Consider the following 22092-nt stretch of genomic DNA (forward strand, 5'->3'; position numbering starts at 1 on the left):
TTGCAGAACAATCTATTCATGAAACCATAGGTAAAAAGGTAACTGGATTCCAGAAGGCAAAAGCTCCCTTAAGAACTGTGCCAGAAGGAGTGGAAGACGAAACCAGCGTACGTCAAGTAGAGTACGGCATCGCTCCTAGAACACGTGCAAGGGGACAGCTGAGTAGAAGGCTAAGTACTCCATCGGCAGGCACTCAGCAGCTACTGAAGACAGGCAAACCAGGTCTGTTTGCACTGTCTCCTAGGAGAAGTAGCAGGCGAACAAAAGAAGCACCTGAGACTTCTAGTCTTCAAACGGAAGAAAATGCTCAAGAGGAGCAAACACTTGTGATGCCTGTTACTCCTAGGAGAGGCAGGAAGCCTAAACCAAGTACTGCAGGAAAAGTAGAAAGCAGTCTTTCTGATGGACAAACATTGTCCCTCCCTACACAGTCCGTAGCCACTACTCCAAGAAGAAGATTAAGGAGAGCGAAGGAAGCTGCAGCTGAACTCTTGGGAGAGGCTAATGAGGAAACTTCTCTTGCTGAAGGTAGCATTATCGCTTCTGCTACTTCCCAAAGGACTAGAGGAGGGAAAAGTTCAGCAGGAGGTCAAGAAACTGGCCAGACTGACACAGGTCATAAGATAAAAACGTCAGTCAGTCCCAGCAGAAGTGCAAGAAAACTGAAAAGCGTTAATTTACAATTTATGGAAAATATTGTCAAGGATCAAGAGGTGCAGCCTAGTGCCCAACTCCTTTTACCGGTGGCAACTCAAAGAGGCAGAAGAAGAAAGATGAGTTCATCAGAAGTTTCAGAAAATTCTGACCTTGATCTGTCTAAATCATCGCTTCCTCAAACAGAATTCAAACTTCCCGTCACTCCGAGGAGAAGTGCTAGGAAGCAGGCACAAAATCTCCTGGCAGACACAGAATCTCTCTCTGCTCAGGAAGACATGTGTGCAGGTGGGAAAGTGGGAATCCTCGATACTCCTAAGAGAAGAATAAGAGGAGTCCCACATGCTAAACTAGAAAAAACACATGCTCCTGAGCAAAGAGCTGCCCAGCCAAACGAGGAATCAAGCACACCCAGGACTGCAGCAGGAACCAGGCGTCGGGGCAGAAAGAGACGATTAGCACTGGAGGAGAGCACAGAGGAGGAGGCCTTCCCCCAAGGACCTGGTAGCAGTCCTATGATGCTTAAAGAGAGAAACCCATCAAAATGTGCTGCAATATTAAGATCTGTAATGGACCGTATTACAAGAACATGCCTAGTGTGTAAGTAAAGCCACAGATAACTCTCAGGGTTGTCAGTGCAATACATTTATTTGCTGGAACTTCATCAGTTCCCATGTAACTAATCCGAAATAGCCTAGGTGTTGATTTCTGGTGGGGAAAAAAACAAGCTACAGGCAGAAACCAGTCCATAGTTTCTTGTGAGTTGTTAGGCAATGCTTATAACCTATTAGTCTAGGCCAATCTGAAAATACGAAGAGAGAATAGGATTTCAAGTAGTAAGACAGCATTTGTTTCCTATTCTGTTTGCACTTTTGTCTTCTATGCAAAACTTCCAGATTTCCATTCCAGGAATGCTTTTTTCACCAAAGCAGTCAAGATCATGAGTGTCTTTGATATGCCTGGAGATAAATGTACCGCGGTTCCTTTTGAATTAAAGCTGTTCCTAAAATAAAATGCATTTTCCAATGCACTGTGCTGTGTGGATGACCCATCTGTGAGGTAGAGGGAAAAATGCAAGTTACGGTCACTGATGTGGCTGTTTGTTCAGGTCACTCACTCCTTGGCTGTGACTCTGACCTGGCAAGGTCCAAGAGCAGGCTTATCCCACAGCAGTCATTGGTGTGGTGTGCATTGCTGTTGTTCACTAAACCGTGAATTCTTAGTGAATGACTGATTGCTTGTATTTTGATACTACGACTGCAACTTCAATACACAGAGAGAGAAAGGTGAGGAGGTAGGTGTGCGATTTCTATGAGCACCAACAGCACAAGCATATGTAGAATCCTTCTGGAAGCAGGACGTTGGGAACAGTCTTGCAGAGGGGCAGTTTAGTTCCAAGTTAACTGCAGTACGCACATTGTCCCATAGCTTTCTGAAATACACTCATGTTTATTGCAGGGAACAAAGGAAGTTAAAATTGGACTTCTCAATATACTTAAGCCCTTAGAGATGCAAGTTGTAGCTTAACCATCTCATTATTTAAGTGCTCAATGGCTCTGTGAAGTTTGACTTGCATGCCCACAAGCAAGAACGTATATGCTTCTTAATCCATTTAAGGGACTGACAACGTAAGTGATGCCAGTTAAGCAATCTCAGTCTCTGTCAAATTCAGTGATGGCTTTTTGTAGGAATTTTACTTGTCTTAAACTGTCTTTCCATTCACTGCCATCAAACTCTTCTCATGTAAGGACATAACTGACCAATCTTCTTGGTGCTGATCTTTTTGGCTTTGCCCACCTGAACAGAATAGTTGTGATCTCAATCTTCAACACAGCTGTGATACTACAGAGCAACAGTTGCATGGAATTTGCCTGCTAATAGAGATGGTGAATGTGATACAGCTGTGGGAGATGAAGAGATTTTTCTACCTCAAAAGAGTAACTTTCAGAACTTTAGGAGGAAACTTTCTTATGTAAAGTACTTCAGTAAGGGTCACCAATATTAGCTTTACTCATTACACTTTTCATTTGTCTTATCTAGTTAATGACATAACGTAAATAATCAACCAAAAGGAAAATAATGTTAAGAGCCATATTCAGTTTTCCTCCAAGGTTCAAAATAAAGGAGGATGTAGACTGTGAAAACCGAGATGGACTTAACAGGTTTTGGTAGACCTTAGCTACAACAACAAAAAAACCCCCAACAACCACCACCACCACCAAACAGCCCACCCAGAAAAACCCTGAACCACCACCAGCTTGTAGGGCCACTCAGGCCTCCCAGCCCTGGCACCGCTGGCCACCATGGGGAGAAGAACTGCCGTGCTGCTGATCACGGTCTCATTGACAAACCCTACTCTTTGTGCTTTCTCTTCCATTTTAGCGCAACTCACTACAGGCAAGCTAGTAAGAATGAAAGTCAACATACCTTATGACAACAGTACAGAGTCACCTGGTCTCTATAATAACCCAGGGGAAAAAAAGAGACAAAACTGTTCCTTAAGCTCTGAGAAACAACAACTACTCTTTTATTTCACTGTGGGCACTCAGGCTTTGAAAGCAAGAACACCACAAAGCAATAGCACCCCTCCCAAAGAGGCATGAGGAGTAACTAGTTGTTTCATCTGCTAAGGCACTTGTTATCCAGGGCCTGCCTGCTTTTAATAGTTGCAGACTGGGGCCAAGCAAGAAGGCTGTGGCTGATTGTGAAGCTGATGCCATAGTGGTTCCGTTAAGTAGTAACTTAAAACTTAGAAGAGATCAAAGAAAATTCTAGAACTAGTACCCAACAAGTCACTGATTTAATATGCTTGGGAATTAAAACTCAATACCCTTTATGGGCTTGCTCGCTATAGCAAATAGTATTGTAACTTTTAACTCTGTTTTTCTTCTGTTTCTGCTGTAAACAATAGCACAGTGAAACTATTTTATGATTAGGCTTTTGCAGCCAAAGGAGTTTTATTGGAGTTAGACCCAGGAAAGGGGTTAGTTCATACAGTTCTGTCTTGACTTCAGAGTTCAGGCTTGCTAATAACAGAGAACTCAACACCACGTTTGCTGAGGCGATCGATCAGTTTTGTTTTGGAGAAAGCAGCTCCTGGAGAATATACACCACCCCTGTTAATGAAAATCAAAAGAGAAAAACACTAGTGGTACAGTGAGTGAGTGAGACCTTTTTTTTATTTTTTTTATTTTTCTTTTTTTAAGTCAAGGATGTATTTCACTGCCTGAGAAAGAAAAAGCCACTCTCTCCCACAGGAGAGCGTGTGCAGAATGTACCAAGCCAGCAAACTCAATAGAAACCATCCCATTAACTGAAAATCCAGACATTGATGCAACAGATGCAGCAAAAGCATTTCTAAAGACGTATGACTACATCCTTTCAAATTGAAAGGCAGATGAAGAGTAAATGGCTGTGAATCAGTATCTGAAGGTTTCATGTATTATTTTAATAATGACCTTAGAATTATTACATATATTACACATTACTACATAGGTGTATTACGATGACACACATAAAAGTACATTGAAATGCAGTGGATTGACCTTGGCTGAATGCCAGGTGCCCACCAAGCCGCTCTATCACTTCCCTCCTCAGTAGGACAGGGAGAGGAGAAAATAATAAGGAAAAAAACCCCTCACAGGTCAAGATCAAGGTGGTTTAATAAAGCAAAAGCAAAGTGTGTGAAGTTATCTCCCTTGCACAGCCATTTGGGTGAGGCAAGACAAAAATCCACAGGGTTATGAGATCTGCAGTTTCCAAGAGAAACATACACATATAGTAGCTTTAGGGGAGATCAAGCTGTTCTGCATGGGAAAGTACTTACCGTTTAGGCAGACAAGCTGCATCCTCCAGAAGAGATACAGCTGCTTGAACCATTGCAATTGGTGTAGCAACATAGCCAGGCTCTGACAAAAAAAAAAAAACCAACCACAAAAAACCCCAAACAAACAATGTACAGCGTGTTGAAATGTAGAATGTAATCTCGCTCTTACCCACAGCGTGCTGAAGAATAATCTCCTTGGCCACGAAACAGCCTTCCCCATTTAAGAACAGCTTTTTTACCTTGTAATCATCCCAAGTAGCTGGTGAAGTCCCTAAGATCTAATCTGGACAAATACTGCTTCAACTACAGGCCTATAACCACACAACAACCATGAGCGATCACCTCACAGGTGAGAGAGGGCTCTCCATTACAGCAAGAGCTTTCCCCATTCTGTGCTTAAATTCAGACTTTTGCTGTGAGACTGCTGCATTCAGCAGTTATTTAAAGAAGCTATGCTTCATTAACTCCTTTCTGAATACACATTCTTGCTGTCTCCAAACTTGACTTCAGGTGTCACCTCCCCTCAAAGGAATGACCTGAACACAGGTATGTTATAGCTAGAAATGATACTATGCCAGATCTGCTTAAGTTCACTCCCAGGGGACTGGAAATAAACACATAGTAAGTCCAGGCTGCAACAACTGAAAACTAATGTTAAAACACTCTCCCTTTAACTGCTCTACTCTGCAAAAATGAAGGAAAGCGAATGACAAGGCAGCAAATGAAGGGGCTATTTCAAAAAACAGGTCACAGTGAACGCTACTCTCTGTAAAGGCTGTTGACTTTGTCCATGCTGCAAGTGCTCCTCAAGGGTGAGTAGCAGTGGAACCATAAACTTCTTTTCAAGTAGGGAATGTAAGGCAAAAGCAGTAAGCTGCTACTGACATACATACCTGGTCCTTTCACTTCAGTGCAGATCTTTACATTCGGTTTGCCATACTGGGGGTCTTGCCCCTCACTGTAACCCTCGCCAAAAAAAGTCATTGTAAAAGAGGTTCCATCCATCTGTAGTGGACAAGACAAATGTGGCCGCCAAAACAGTAACGCACTTATTATCAGGCAAGCACAAGTAGTAAATACAGGTATCTATTATGCCAAATTATGCCAAATACTATGATCTATCTAAATATGAGAGGAGTTATTGCTTAAAAGGTACAATCTCATCTAAATTTGTAATCACTTCCCCTTTGTTGGAACTGTTATTGTCCTGAAGCCCATTTATTCTCTCAGGGCTTTCAGTCCTGGGTTTGTACTACTCAGTGTCCCCCTGTCATCACCGCTGACAGATTTGAGTGCTGCGAGCCATCCATGTAAATACATCAGACCCAGCAACATGACCCATTTTCTCCTGGTATGAGTTGCACATACTTTGATGTCTAATAGCAGAAGGCATGATGATTTAAATATTCAAAGCTAACTGAACAGGCACACACAATGTGCATTTAGAAATTATTTCTCTGGGACTAAGCAGCTGACTCTAGATTACTATTCCACCATTATCATCACAAATCTATTCAGTAATTGTGATGGAAAACAGTCAGCTACCTGTTTCTGGGTTGGTCCTTTCTTTGTGAAGAATCCAGCAGAGAAAAATTCCGGGTACTATGTAAGAACAGGGGAAAAAACAAACAAACAACAGTAAACTAGAGGGAAAAAAAATATCCGAACACTTAATTCTTTTGTGTTCTGAACACTTACTTTTGTCAGAAGTTTTCTTCCAAAGCTAAACTTCACAAGAAGAAGAAATAAAATGCCGGCAAACATCAGCTTGATAACAGAGCCAAGGCCACCTATGTTCACATAAGCGCCATACTGCACCTGAGGCAAAAACATATTTCCAGTGGTAGAATTTACATTAAAATTTTTGCATCAGTGCATTTGTCAAAATGAATCTACCCCCAAATTAGGATGCAATTCTTTGATACAATAGATAGCTGTTTAAATAGGGCCTTAGACAATTGTCTTAGTTCTAAACAACTCTTTGAATAATGCTTCACTTTATAATTCATTATGAGAAGACAGTGTAACTACAGAATGGCGAGGGAGCGAGCATGGTAAACAAGAGTGGAAAACTTTAAAGAAAGATGCATTTTGGTATCCAATTCCAGGCTTCTTTCCCAAGATCTTCCTTTCCTCCTCTTACTGCTTTAGTTTAAGACAAACTGACGCCTTCCTTTAGAATTTCGGAATAGCAATGGGAAGCCTTTCTCATGAGTAGTTTCCAAGCATATTTTCAGAGCACTGCCTCACCTTCATCTCTTAACTGATGCCTGTGATTCTGCACAGCTCTTCTATACATTGTTGGTGCTGGTCTCCTCTCAGGAAACCATGGAAAACAAAAACTAAACACGACCACCACTTCACCTTGCCTTTACTCTGCACACCAGAGACCCAAGCATCCAAGAAGTCTCCAGATACAAACGAGCAGCATACGAATTCTTTATCAGAATGTTTACTACACTATACTGACCTGACTATAGTTGCACAGACTACAATTACAATGCTTTTAGAAGCTCCACTGATTAAAACGAGAAAAGCCTCTGCACAGGAACAGAATTTAACGTATTCGTCATTCCCAAAAATAAGGAAGCCTACCTCTCAAATATTTCTGTGACTCAAGGCTTCCATTCCCTACAAACACAGGCCCAGAAATCAGATAGCATAAGAACCCTACAAGAGACTCTCGTATCTATTATGCTAGCAGCAATAAGCAAGCTCATCAGGCAGAGTATCGAGTAGTACGAAACAGGCCCGTGCACCCAGAAGAACCTGGACCACATCAGGTCAAACAGCTTGCAAAGGAGATCAACAGCACAAGCCTCCTTCTCTACAGAAGCAAAAGCACATCGCAGTTCATTACTATTTACCTAACTACAGAAGCCCTACTATGCAGATCTGCACTAAGAACAGTTACCACATAAAGGAAAGATGCGCTGAAAATGCTAATAAAGACACAGTATACCAAAACCAGTAACTTACAGGTGTTTCCTGCAACTCTGTGTGCAAGTAACACTGAGACCGTTTCACAACGGAACCATCAGATCCCATGAATCGAATGGAGTACTCTTTGAATTCCTGATTGTAAAACACAAGTCCTCTGCCAATGGAAAAAAGAAAGTCAGAAAAAATTTTCAAATGTTCACGCATACTGAAAGAAACAGATCATAACAGCCCTACCAATACTGGCTTTTTCCTCAAGCATTTTTATGACGTCACCTCTTTCCACTGAAAGCAAACCATTCCAAATTTATCCCTGGCTCAACTCAAAATTCCACGCGCTACAGCGAGGATGAATTTGATAATCAAAATAATACTCTCCTCACATTTCTTTTTTCCTTCTACCAATCGCTTCTGAAATCAAACACAAAAGTTTGCCATGTCAACAAAAGTCTCTTAGAACAAGTTAACTTTGAGACCCACTAAATGCTGGGACATGTTCTTTATTTTCAGTAAAATAGGAACAAATCAGTAAAACTGAACTTATCTTCAATTCTACTAGATGAGTATCCATCCGTTCATATTACACTGGAGTCCTAAATGCATCTTTTTAGTATTTAGCAATACGTTACCAACCTATATAGCAAATACTGGAGCTGTTAGAAGACAGCGTGTTTCACATCTTACGCTTCTTATACCTGCTTTTAAGTTTTGCACCAACTACTGGAACAGGGGCATATCCTATCTTTTTTCGAAGCTTCCTCAGGTTGTCTTGATCCGCAAGGCCATAAACAGCTGACTTCCAGGTCCCATCATGTGCACAAGAGCCCTGGCAACATACCATGAAACCGTAGTTAATTCACTATCTGAAGGTTTCATGTATTATTTTAATAATGACCTTAGAATTATTACATATATTACACATTATTACATAGGTGTATTACGATTACACGCATAAAAGTACATTGAAATGCGGTGGATTGGCCTTGGCTGAATGCCAGGTGCCCACCAAGCCGCTCTATCACTTCCCTCCTCAGTAGGGCAGGGAGAAGAGAAAATAACATGGAAAAAAACCCCTCATAAGTCAAGATCAAGGTGGTTTAATAAAGCAAAAGCAAAGGCCGCATGCAGAAGCAAAGGAAAACAAAAGCTTTATTCTCTACTTCCCATCAGCAGGCGATGTCCAGCCACTTCCCGGGAAGCAGGGCTTCAGGACACAGAGCAGTTGCTCCAGAAGGCAAACATTGTACTAACACGTGCCCCCCACCCTTCCTCCTTTCTCTTAGCTTTTATCACTGAGCAGACATCATATGGTATGGAATATGCCTTTTGTCAGTTTGGGTCAGCTATCCTGGCTGTGTCCCCTCCCAGAATCTTGCCCACCCCCAGACTGCTGGGTGAGGGCGGGGGGAAATATTGGAGAGACAGCCTTGATGCTGTGCGAGCACTGCTTAGCAGCAGCCAGAACACTGGTGTGTTATCAGCACCTTTCTAGCACCAATACAGAGCACAGCACTATGAGGGCTGCTATGGGGAAAATTAACTCCATCTCAGCCAGACCCAATGCAATCTCCACCCCTTACGCCATACCATTTGTGTCATGCTCAGGTCCCACCTAAGTTAAGACAGAGAAGATTTTATATTTTTATATATAACTGCCCCATTGTATTTAATTCTCATTACTAAATCCCTTCTTACCAACACTTACAACCTATCCTACATACTTAAACCACCTTTATACCCAACATACAGGTTTATACACTCTCATTAACTACTATTCCCTGTCCTTTAACAGACAGGTATTACTCTCCCAATCCATGCACTTCCTCCACTCCTCCCAATGCTCATAAGAACAGGCTATGACTTGGGCCCCATCTGTCAATATGGGTGCTCAGGACAGGACAGGAGAAGCAGTATGTTCAATTGCTGGGCACCAACACTGTCTTGGTTTGGGTCATCGTTGCATTCTTTAAACAATGACCTTACAATTAGTACATATATTACACCCTATTACAATTATTACATACTTTAATGCATGTAATGCTAATACATGTACCTTGAAACATACCCCCCAAACAGAACAAACAAACAAACCAACTCACCAAACAGCCAAACACTAGGATTACTGGCAACACACTATGTATCTGTTACAGTTTACTTATGTATGAATCCTTCCGACATCTCTGCAAAACTAAGTTATTTCCTGAAATGGCTTAACACAACAAACTTTCGGTAGACAGCCTATGCAAATGAACCTTACAAAAGCGTGTTTGCTCGGCATACTTCTGTTAGCTCCTAAAGCTCTTAGAGCCATCACCAAAGAACTGCCAGCTTGTTCCTTGGTCTGAATTAATGTAACAACAGTTATTCTAATGGGCTACGGTGATGTCACCACAAATACCTCTCAGTTTCCAAGAAGGCGTAAACCAACTAACCTCAGGCCCAGATTTCACCTTCAGGAAACTTTCAACAGCAGTTAAGGTACCTTTAAGGGAGGAGAAAACATTACTTGGCATATACAGTCGTTAGTTCACAAAGCCAGAGTACACTCTGGTAGACTCAAACAGCAGGCCACTGACACTGTTAGTTGAAAAGGCAGAGTCACATCTTTACCTCAAAGTAAAATAAACTACAGTTAAGTTCCACAGCTGTTTTAGTTAGCAAGTATCAAACTTCTTGCGTAAAGTACTTCAAGAAGGATCACCAATATTAGCTTTACTCACTACATTTTTCATTTGTCTTATCTATTTTTATTATGTCATTAACTAATCCACAAAAAAAAAAAAAAGGAAAGGAATATTAAGAGCCATATTCAGTTTTCCTCCAAGTTTCAAAATTAAGGATGATGTAGGCTGTGAAAACTGAGATGGACTTACAGGTTTTGGTAGACCTTAACTACAAAAAAAACAAACCAAACAAAAAAACCCCACCAACCCCCTCCCCCAAACCTCAAAACACACAAGATATCCTAAAACCTTTAATTTTAGCATAGCTTGTGTTTTGCAAAGCATGCTTAGTTGTGACGAATAGCAAAACAAAACAACAACTCCAAATTCTGCTTTGTTTTGCTTTGCTCAGTTCCTTCTGAGAACGTGAAGACTGTACTCGTGGGGGCAAATTTCAATACAGCAAGCAACTGGATAGACAGCTGGTAATACCCTAAAGGCCAAATAGGAAGATATAAAAGACATCTTTATTCAAAACAAGTATCAGACATCAAATTATAACCCCACAAACAACCAGATACTCATTTCCATGCCTCTCCTCTCCCTTCAATCAGATCCAGATTGAGTTTTATTAAACTGAAAGCTGATGACACACTCCAATGTAAAGCAATCCCACTTTATAGCACTTTTAACGGTACATAAAAGCAAAACATTCGGATACTTTTATCAGCCCTTCCAATTGCAAGTCAGACCTGATGAATGAAGTACCCTCATTTGAGATTAGGAGCAAGTCCTATTTGCACAGAATGGAATCATCTCGCATCTTTTCTCAAATATATTTGTCCTCTTTCAGTTACTGTCCAGCTGCTCTTAAAGAAAAAGGCATTGCACAGCACTGGCTGTCTTCTTACACGCAGACAATGGCTTCTCAGGGCTTCCAGTAGAGAAAGAAAACCCAGGAAACCGGATTACCCACTAATTTCCAATCCCTCTCCCACAGCCTTCCTGTCCCCACTGTCTTTTCCCTACAAGATCCGCACTGCACAAGGGGCAGTGTGCTGAGCCTTGCCTAGGGATGTCCACATCCTGGCTCAACAGCCTGCTGCTGACAGCTGCAGGTTCTGTTCTCTCAGTGAGCAACATTACCTTGAATCCCTCCTTCACCTAATGACCAATCTTCTCCAAGCTAATGGGAATATGATTTACTTTTCAATTTTTATTTACCAGGTTTGGTTGAAACCGATCAGCTGGTAAAGGCAGGCAAAAAGAGAGACTGAAGGAGTCTCCACATAAGCATCGCTGCTTTGGGAAGCCAGATGAAAGCATGATCTGCATTTCTTTTTCCGCATAAGGTCACACTTAAATAAGTCACCTTTCAACTTGTCTCTGGTGTACAGTACTCCCATATCAGCTGGTATAGAGTCAAAGCCACAGCTTCCAATGACATACACTCCCTTTTCCGCAGCTTTTTCGTTGTATTTCAGGTACATTCCTTCCAGAAACTAAAACACAGTCAGAACAAGTATTGTAAGCAGAACTCTGTACTCGGCCACACCCAATATTAGCCATCAGCGCTTTACTGTCTTATCACAGCACCCCACATACTTCAAAACACTTACAAGCATCTTTAAGACAGATACATGCTACTCCTGTCTTACGGTATGAAAGTATCACAGCAGTGCAGAGAAAGGTGGCCTGCACAAAATTCCTATGTAGAATCACAACCCAGACTCGAAGCAGAACTCAAACATTTTGGATTTCCAGAGAACCCGAGAGGCGCTTGTCTCTAAGTCAGAAAACTATCCAACTAATACACATTAATGTACTTTAAAACAATTAATGCATCTTAAACCAGCAGATCAGGAGGCAAAAGTTGTCTTCACGTTCAGCAACGTTCGCGGAAAAATACTACACAAATACCCCTTTAACAGCTCTTTGATAGAAGGTAGCATTTTTCTACGGTCACGTACCTGGGGTTCTCCACAGATGTCAATGCAGCTCGCACCATTTTCAACACAAGCTTCTACCACAGGCTCTCCAAAGAATCTATACTATAGAAGGAAAGACCACCACACGTAACAAAAAATAAAACCCCCACACCACAACTCACCCAGCGTGCTTCATCTAACAGAGCCACCTACAAGAGAAGTAAGCCCTTGGTGGGTATTGGTTTTGCTACATGGGGCCAAAATGCAATAGCACTTGTGGGTTTTGGGGGGCTCGGGAGGAGGAACAGCACAACAAACTTCATCACTGATGATGCAGTTTGCTGCACGGACTGCTGCACCCTGTTTCTCTCTCTCCACAGGTAAGACCACCAAGGCCAATTCAACAAGGTATGCTTTTTGCGCTCCTGTTATCAGCATATTCTGTACTTAAGCGCCCCCAATTTCAAAGACGTCATCGTGACCCAACTTCCAGCTCTGGTACTTTGATCCCCTCCAAACGCGCTGGAAGTATCGCCACTGAAAGTTTTCAAGGGGCCAAGAACTTAGAAGAGCATCTCTAGGGGCTTCTTTTCCACAGATTTCCATTTCTTTTCAGCGCTAGCACCCCTGAAACCATTCTGGCCCAACCCAAAGCTCCTCCCCACTGTTACAAGCAGTTTCTTATGCTGCCTGTGAAAGACTCCCCCCAAGCCACAAAACAAGCAAAAAAAACCCCCCCGCCGCCAAACCCCCAACCAACCCTGCTGCCCTTCAGCGAGAACCGCCCGCGAATGACACCAGCAGAAATCGTGCTGGGGAATCTTCAGGCGACCCCAGGACACGGCTGCACTGCTGGCTCCCTCTCAAAAAGCGCCCTGTCAGCCGGACGGCTCCCGAAACCCCGCAGCCCAGCCGCAGAGGCTCCCGGTCGCCGCCTCAGCTCTCCCCGCCCCGAGCAGCGGGGCGCCCGGCCGAGGGGCAGGCGCCGGCCGAGGGGCAGGCGCCGGCCGAGGGGCAGGCGCCGGCCGAGGGGCAGGCGCCGGCCGAGGGGCAGGCGCCGGCCGAGGGGCAGGCGCCGGCCGAGGGGCAGGCGCCGGCCGAGGGGCAGGCGCCGGCCGAGGGGCAGGCGCCGGCCGAGGGGCAGGCGCCGGCCGAGGGGCAGGCGCCGGCCGAGGGGCAGGCGCCGGCCCGGGCTCTGCCGGCAGCCGCGCCCGGCGGACGCCGCGGGAGCACCGCCCGCGTCCCCGCACTCACCGGGCCCACGCAGTTGAGCACCAGCCGGGTCTGCCTCGCCACGGCGGCCAGCGAGGCCGCGTCGCCCACGTCGCACAGCAGCACGCCGACCTCCGCCCCGAGCGCCGCCTTCCCTGCGCACCGGAGACCGCCGTCACCGACGCCGCCCGCCGCCTCGCTTCCCGCCCCGGGCCGAGCCGCCGCCGCCGCCGCCCCCTCCCCGGCGCGGGCCCCGACGCCGCCGGGTGGGCGGGGGGGGGCTCGCCCCGCGTCGCCCCCTCAGCCCTTCCCTTCACAGCCGCCCGCCGGCGGCTCCCCACGGAGGCGGCCGGGGCCGGGGCCGGGGCCGGGGCCGGGGCCGGGGCCGGGGCCGGGGCCGGGGCCGGGGCCGGGGCCGGGGCCGGGGCCGGGGCCGGGGCCGGGGCCGGGGCCGGGGCCGGGGCCGGGGCCGGGCGGCTTTGCTGCGCCAACACGGCCCCCCCCGCCGCGGCCCGTACCCAGCCTCTCGGCCGCCCGCTCGAGCACCGCCTGCAGCTTCTCCCGGCTTTGCGGCGCAGCTTTCGTAGCTGCTGGATGCTCCCGCGCCATCAGCGGCCTTCTGCGCTTGTGGTCCGGCGGGTTCTAGCGCTGCTGTAAGCAGAAAGCTTCGCTCCCGTGACGGAGTGCCTTCTGTCTGCAAAAGTACCACCCCGGTTGCTGGAGGCTGCTTGTGATTTACTCCTCCCTTCAGAAAGAGCACGTTGTTTTCCCGAACCAGCCTCCCCAGCTCTGTGCCAGCAGAAATGACGCAGGGATGCCACTTGCGAACACGTCTCTGTTTTCCTCTGACGCCGTCCACTGTGCGCTCCTGTGAGAAACGCACACGGCAGTGACAACTCATTCCTCCCCATCTCGCTCGCCATAGCCACGGGGACATGCAAGCCCCTGTTTGGTGTGGATTTACTCCCGTTAGAGCCAGTTCTCGGGCAGAGGGAAAAAACCGTGTCCTGGACCTTTCTTGTTACTTTTAATGCGTAACCATGGTCTTGCTAGTAGGGAACAGGTTTCTTTTTCAAGTTAGCGGATTTCGTACTGCGAAGCTTAACGGTTGATGCCAGAGCCGGCCAAGTGGTGGAAGGGATGGTACAGCTCTGCTCGCCCGGGGCTTCCTCCTTGCGGGCCGCAGGAGCCTGGCCTGGGGCACCCCAGGCCCGGGGGTGTCTCGGAGCCAGACCCGTGGATGTGGCCGCTGCTTTCCCGTTTGCAGGTTCGGCCAGTAGCGAGGCTGAGCGTGCACCACGCACATGCATGGCAACACCACGGCCGGCTACGCAGGCTGCCAGAGAATGGGCCGTGCCTTTGCCAGCCGCCATCTGGCACTAAGGCAACTCGCCGAAAGCCTCCTCCCCGGCTCGTTGCCGTCGAAGCTCACGGGTGACACCAGAGGCATGCTGTCACCCTGCAGGTTCCCACGCGCGCCCACGTTTCCAGAGCCCCCGAAGATCAGCGCAGCCTCAAGCCCAGGTGCCGTCTGTGCCCCCACCCTGGGCTCCCTCGCTCACCTCTGGCTGAGACACCGAGTCTCTCCAGAGAGGGCTTTTCCTCCCGCTCGCTGCCTAGCCCACCCCAAAGTCTGCCAGCAATGTACACGTGCACCTAGGGCTAGGGGAAAATACAATCACCTGCTCCCTCCCCTCGCTGGCACCTCGGACGCCTGCGCCGCGTGACTGTGGTCCCCTGTCCAGCCGCTGGCACCGAGACCCTCACCGCCCCGCTTGCTGACACCGCAGACCCACGCGCCTCTGTCACCCGTGACCTGACTTCGGTTGCTGACGCTTAACCGTGACCCGTGGTCCCACCAGTTGCTGGCACGGGGACCCTCATGCGATCCGACCGCCATGATGTAGCATAGCAGATGCTCTCACGTCACACGTACCCTTACGCAGGTAATACGTATGGCTGGAGCTGTTCATCCAGAAATCGGAACCATTGGCTTTTTCTTTCTTAAAACAGCCTCGAAAATAAGTACTGGTTGAACCACCGTGCCCAGCTATCAGAAATTAACATTTGCCCGTCTTGAATTTTCTGCATAGCTGTCTAGATGCTGCACAACTTAATTTCTAAGTAAAATGCGTTATTGAAATGTACCTTAGGATGGCGTCTACCTAGACGGCGATAAGGATTATGCACGTAAGAGTAGGTTGAAGAAATGCTGGAGAAGAAAGAGAGTGGGGATGAATGAAACAGTATGGATCTGATAAATAACTGCATGAAGTAAGCTTTTGTAATGGTTTGGGATGAAGGCAAGTTTTGATCTGTGTAACCTGTGTTATTTTTACAGCGGGATGACACTCTGTGAAGCTGGTGGGTTTTTTCCCAAACACGTGTTACCTTCTAGTTACTTCTCGTCTTTACAGATTACTTCCAGTATGCTGGGAACTTCTAACCAACAGGTGATGAACTCGCTTTGTTTCAGTATTAACAAACCTTAGTTTTCTGTGTACATTTCTTTCTTTTGTTTTTGCCTATTGCAATTGGAAAGTCATCCGTTCTGCTATCTTAACATGACCCTTCTGGGCACGTTGGCTGAAGTGTGTGGGTGCTATCTGGACCTAGCAGCACCTTTTTGCTGCTTTTTGCTGCCCGGCTGCTCTGCCGTACCGGTGGCCAAGCTGTTTCATCCCTTGTAGTACTTTTCTTCTTTCTCCTTTCTGTATTTTGCTCCTTGGTGAAGAAGAAGGGGGTTAAGAAGAAAGTTAGCATTTTTATCTGCTCTCTTTCCCCGATGCTCCTCGTCTTGTTAGTCTCTGACGTTGGCAGACACGGGACTCGTTGCTAATTGGAAATGGGTAATCTGTTTCTCCTGAGCTGGGAGGGGATTTTGAAGATGGTGTATGTGTCAGAGCACTGAATTTTTAGCTGTCCTTCTAAGGTTTATGCAGTTTGCCACTTGCCTGTGAACTACTTTCCCCTGTACCTCCCTCCTCATTGGTCTGGAGCCACGTGGCCAATTTCAGACAGGTTTGATGCAGTGGGCAGGAAAAAAATAGGAAAAAAATGAGCACAGGGGAAGACAGACCTCATTCATTTTAGCGGCGCATGGAATAAGCTTGTTGAAACCCCTTATCTAATGGCGATGACAGAAGCAGAGGCAAATGACGCCTTTGTCCTGAATGTTGCAAACGTCTTAAGTCTACAGATGTGAGCTCTCGGTGTGGATTAAACTTACCGGGCAAGTGGAACTCTCCGGGAATGAATTTCGCGAACAACTACCCCGTGCTCCGCCGTAGTCGATCTTAATTTTTGTTCCATCCTTACTAAGCGTAACAATTTTTTTTCTGGTGCTGGTAACACATTTTGGCTCTCCAAAACCAGGAAGCCTGGTGGGCTCAAGATTAGAGAAGAGCAGCAGCAAGGTTTTTAAGTGGACGGTTTGAAGCTGGTGCCCTGTGGAGGTGGAGAGGTTAATGGAATGCGGGAAGAAGATGAGAAGAGCAGCTACGACTACCATGAATGCCACCAGCCGTGGGTCTCAGGGGGTCGTCACCATCCAGCTCGAACAGGTGTAGTGTGCAGGCACTGTTTCCGCCGTTCAGTATAGCTGTTTAGCACTCTGCATGAACTCAGTCCTCTTAGATGCACCGTCAGACGAACTCGTGGAAGTTCATGCAGACGCGAAACCCAGGGTGGCTCTGTTTTACCTAGACCCACCCTCGTTTATTGGCACCTCCACGACAGCGAGCAGATGAGAGCCTGTTGGGTTGCCTCACCCCGGGCTGCAGGGCCAGCCTTGCCAGCCCACCTTTTTGGCGCTTGCACGCTGTCCGCCGCCGCTGCTCTCGGAGCGGGGATCGCCGAAGGCAGAGGTGTCCGAAACCACTGCCTGCTTGCAGGTTGGCTCCGTATTTAAGATCCTCTGCGTGCCAAATATTACAGGCGGTCTTTGAAAATCTCTCGCTGGTGTCCAGAAATAACCTACGGCCACTGTTTCTCTCTGGCAGCTGCTGCTTGCCCGTCAGCGCTCTGCAGAACTCCTGGGCTCGCGCTAACAAGCAGCCCTGCAGCGAGCAAGCTCACAGGGCGCGGCACAAGCGCGGGGCAGTCTGCGGCACCTCCCCGACCCCGCGTGAGGGAAGGCCGCAGCGCGGCGGTGGCAGAGACGTGACCCCAGAGGGTCACCGTGGCCCGAATCCTGCTGTCCTCGCTGTGTGTGCCCCCGGCCAGGCGGAGGGGTGCTGGGTGACCGTGGTGCTGCTGCTGACGGGCGGCTGAACCACCTCAGAGCAGCCGGGCCGGGGGAGGCGACTGCTCGCGGCTCTGCTCCGGACAACGGGCCTTGCTCCTATCATCGCTCGCTCCCCCAACGTTTCCCCTCGGGAGACGGACACCAGAACTACCGTTTTTGCTGAAGTCCCCTGTCGACAGAGCTGGAGAGGGGTCTGCAGAGCCGCTTACGCAGGACGAGCCCGGGCTGGGGCTGGTTGAGGAGGAGGGGGCTCCGGCTGGCCCGGACGTGCGTGACCCGTCTCTGGAGCACAAGCGAGCTCAGCTCCCCACGGCTGCTCGCGCAGGCAGCTCCGAAAGCTGCTCAGCCCTGGCAGGCAGGGCCAGTCCCGGGCTCATCTGGGACGGGGATGGGAGGGAGACGTCGTCTTTGCAGCCGGGGGAGGTTGGGAGCCAGCGGTGCTTCCGTACCCCCTTTCTGCGGGTGCAGGGGATGAGCGGCTTTGTCTGCTGCTTCATCCTGAGAGGCGGTAGGTCGTTTGCTTTGAGGCACACCTTTGTGGTTCTCGTCTTTACAGCAATTCTTCCTAGGTCAGATGTTCCAAGAGCGGTAACTGTCGCAACCTATTTATTTCCTCTGCGTTTCTGCAGAGTATCGTTTTCTGTATCTTACTTCATAATGTCTGAGGGACGGATCTGGTAATTTTTCCTGCTGTTGATACCGTATTTTAACAGATTTTTCTCGACGAAGCCATCGCCAAACAGCCAGTTATAAATCTGGCGGACTTGGCAGGAAGCGAAAGGCAAAAATCCTCCTCTGAAGGATCTGAAGGAGACAGGTTGAAGGAAGGCAGGTGGGTAAATCTAAGTCTAACCACATTAGGAAATGTCACCAGCTGGTTTTCTTTTTCTTTTTTTTTAAAAAAATCCTTCCCTGTGAAGTAAAAATTAAATTTCTGCAGGTGAAAAATAGTTTTCCCTCCATTCAGGATTCCTTGCCGTCTGGCTAAAGAAGTTACTTAAATGAATAAAGCCTGAGATGTCCACAAGCACAAACATACTGAAGCCTGTGCCTAAGCATGAATATACGGAAGGTTCTAATCTGGTAGCCTCTTCCCTGCCGCCGGCCCCCCAGATTTGCTTTTCATAGTCATGCTTCTACTTTTCACTTTATTTTCCCTTAGTGCTCTGGCTGAGGTTGCTACAGGAAAGAGAGTGGTGCACATCCCATACAGGGACTTGGTCCTGACGAGACTCCTGCAGTCTGCTCAGGGGGGAAGAAGCAGGACCATCATGGTAAGTTGATTCTTGAATTTATAACCCGCTTTGCCCATTGAAATAGAATTGTGCGGCTCTGACATTGGTGAAAGTGAGTGTAATTTAAAAGTTAAGCTTGCTTCCTGTGCAACACAAAGGGGAGAACCCTTCTGCTGGTCAAAAGCTTCTAGCCACTACTAAACGTGTTACTCAAATGGAGAGCACTTCTGTTTTCGGAACAGAAATGTGGCTGGCGCAAAATAGATATCTCTGTCTACGTTAGAGATACAACCTCCGTTTCTTCTGAAAGAGTTTTCTGCATATCTGTAAAAATTTATTGACATATAGGTAAATGTAGCTATAAAGCTCAGAGGCACCTGTTTTATATAAAACCCGTGTTCTTTACCTACCTAAAACTAGGCTGCATTATGAAACAAGTCCTTTTTGCCCTAACTTCTGAGATTATCGTTTGTGCCGTGCACCAGAGGTTGCATTCCTAAATGAGATGAAACTCCCCTAGGTTCTTCCTTGTCTCAGGTGAATTAACTGTATGCTCCAGCATCTTGGAAGAGGTATTTTTTTTAAAGGAAGTGCAATTAAATGAAAGGTGGAAGAATACGAACAGAAAATGTGCACATGTGAAAAGGTTGACTGTAAATGCTGATACTCTCAAAACAGCTTACCTGGGTTTCTTCAAATGCTAGCTTGCGTAATTCATCGGAGATGTTTTGAACAAACTGAAGGACAGATCCTTCAATTGCTACTTGAACAAAGACCATCAAAGTGGTTTTGCGCCCTTTTTTTTTGCGTTGGTGCTAGCATTAAGGCAGAGTTAGCAGGATTCGAGCGCCTTCAGTATTAATTTTTGCAAAACCCACCTCTATCTTCTCATCTTTCTTTCTGTCTCATTTCTCTTCTGGCACAAGTGTTAGAAAGAGTTAATTTATGGCCAGATTGCTAAGACACCTGGGTTCTCCTTTTATATTTGGGGACTTAATGGTCTATCTTTCCACGTTAATCCCTGTCTGGTTTTTGGTAGCGTTTAAAACTATTTTAAAAACCCTCCTTCAAAATCTAATGTCAGTTAATACTTTTCATATGCTTAGAGATTGCGGCCGTTGAGTCCAGCAGACATCTGTTACGAAGAAACTTTGTCAACCTTACGATATGCTGACAGGTACGCTTTCATAAGTTTTCCCTTTCTGGTCTTGGTGCACATTGCGGTCAGGTGCTGGGCAAAATGACAGAAGATACCAGTTCAACGGGACTGACAGCTCAGAAGGAAGAAAGGGTGAATCTGTCCATAGGCAGGGGCGGCACATGAAGAGCTTGTTCTTTACCCTTATTAACGAACGGCATGTGTTTTTACAGGTAAGTTGTACGACAGAGGTAACTGTATTTCCTGAGGATTCCAGGTCTCCCTCATATGTGTGACTTAATTGAGCTTCTTTCCTGCCCTTTCTTTCCCAGTAACACAGCACCTCTAAAACTAAGCTGTAGTTTGGGGTCCCACAGCCCAACCGTGGTTGAAACGTAGAACATAGAAGTGATGCCTGCTGCCAGGCATTTGTCGTCTCTGCTTCCCAATCCCAGATCCCAGCGATAGTGCCACACAGAGCTATTCCTTCCTGCCCAGGAGCAGCTTGCTTTCCCGGCCACTTTCCCAGTCCGTCAGCTCCTTCTGGAGGAGAAGGTTCCCTCTCTGCTCCCCTTTGCTCTCCTCCTGCGCTTCCTGGGCCTCAGGACTGAAAACCGCTCTCTTTGCAGTCCTTTCAGGCAGGCTTTTGCTGGACTCCAGCACTAATGCCTTCTTATTCCCTCTCCCATAAAAAGAGGTCAGGCGCTTACACCCCAGTCCGTTATCCCAAAGCGGGTGATGGCTCGGTGACCTTGTAGCCGCAGCAGCCTGGCTGTTTGCAGGTGTCAGGAGCAGAAGATTTAATGTCTCCAGCAGCAGTTCAGTCCTGCAGAGAGCTGAACTGCTTTCATGTGCCGATATGAACGCAGACCAACAAACTCCCCACGCCTGAGCCAGCTCCGTGCAGGGGCAGCTGGAGTTGTCCTTTGCCTGCCTACCTGCCGTACCCACACTTACAGTGGGTGAGGTGTGGTTTTGAAGTACCCCATCCCATATTGCCCTGCATACTAGAGGCAGAGCGGCTATGGCTCCATTGCTGCAAGTTAGGGTTAGCTGGAGAAGAGAAAGGTTTTCGTGGGCTGGCAGGGGCAAAACCAAACCGGGCTGTGATTGCTGGTAGCGGTACAGGAGAGGGCATCAGATGTTTCCACCCAAGGAGCAAAGTGGCTGTGAGACTTTTTCGCTTGTGAAGTTCCAGAGCTACATGGGATATTTCCGAACAGGGAAAAGAACAAAACAAAACCAAACCAAAAGTCACGTTTGATTGGAAACGTTGTCGTTTGCTGGGATTGTCTGGGTAACAGCTTCTTTTTTGTCTTTTATGTATTTTCATATTTAAAAGGACAAAACGGGTCAGGAACAAAGCAGTGGTAAATGCCAGTCCCAGTGGGAAGCTTCTAAGAGAACCAACCGCAGGCTGCAAATAACAAACTGTTGTGCAGACTGGCTGGGCTCGGGAGCACAGGGCGACCAATAGCCGATGGAACACGTACGTATTTCAGCATAAATACAGCTATGAATAGCAAGCAGATTTTGACTTCCCAGAACATTCTCAGGAGGCATTTTTGGTAATCTGTAACACCGAAGAAGTACGGTGGGAATGGAGCTGAGGAGGATTCGCGGGGGTTGGCTCCTGTGCACGCTCTGGGCACCGTGTTTTGTTGATCACCTTCTGGTTAGACGAGGACAAGGAAGATGGCAGCTTTCATTTCCAGTTCAGGATGCTGACAGCAGCAACAAACATCTCGGCTGTTCCGCAGCGAGGTGGGTTTGTGTCCCCACGTGCCGTACGGTCCCCAGGAGGTTTGGGTTGGAAGGGCTTGCTCTGCAAGAGGCCAGACCGCCTCCCACTGCATGGCTTCCTCGCTGCTGGTCCTCGTCTCTCACGGGGCTTGATATTTTACACGTAGGTACCCTGGTTAAAGCTGTCTTGCTGTTCACAAGAGGTGTGGTTTTTGCTGGCTGAGAACAAGTGGCAGATCTGGAGCACGCAGGCGACGTGGGAGTCCTGGCTGGAGGAAGCCCAGAAGGAGTGGGAGCACCAGCACACTGCAGTGGCTCAGGCGAGTTTCCCAGTAATGGGCATCGCGGCCAGATACCTTAACCTCTGCTCTTCTGCTTCTGATGTTTTCCCCTTCTTGTCATCTTTAAGACTCGTTGCTCACACACTTCTGTGCCAACAGTGCCCCGATGAGACCCTCCAGGGGCTTTTCAGCCTGGGTAAACTGGCAATAACGTAGCCCTGGGTTA

The 22092-nt window shown here is 47.4% G+C and overlaps 1 protein-coding gene and 1 pseudogene across 1 annotated transcript; one reads left to right on the plus strand and one right to left on the minus strand.

The window, feature by feature from the left end:
- Positions 1-3230: 3230 nt before the first annotated feature.
- On the minus strand, positions 3231-14020 carry LOC142038100 (saccharopine dehydrogenase-like oxidoreductase). Its single transcript, XM_075043144.1, has 12 exons — positions 13742-14020; positions 13266-13378; positions 12054-12134; positions 11456-11585; positions 9853-9902; positions 8116-8246; positions 7460-7577; positions 6179-6298; positions 6026-6082; positions 5374-5485; positions 4481-4562; positions 3231-3770 (listed from the first exon to the last, which is right to left on the minus strand). Exons 1-12 carry the CDS (start codon positions 13830-13832, stop codon positions 3665-3667), a joined length of 1191 nt encoding a protein of 396 aa, XP_074899245.1. The 5' UTR covers positions 13833-14020; the 3' UTR covers positions 3231-3664.
- A 138-nt stretch (positions 14021-14158) lies between these two features.
- The window catches only part of LOC142038101 (protein ELYS-like), a 53999-nt pseudogene continuing 46065 nt past the window's right edge, over positions 14159-22092 (plus strand).

Source organism: Buteo buteo, chromosome 12 (assembly GCF_964188355.1).
Source record: "Buteo buteo chromosome 12, bButBut1.hap1.1, whole genome shotgun sequence".
NCBI classification, from domain to species: domain Eukaryota; kingdom Metazoa; phylum Chordata; class Aves; order Accipitriformes; family Accipitridae; genus Buteo; species Buteo buteo.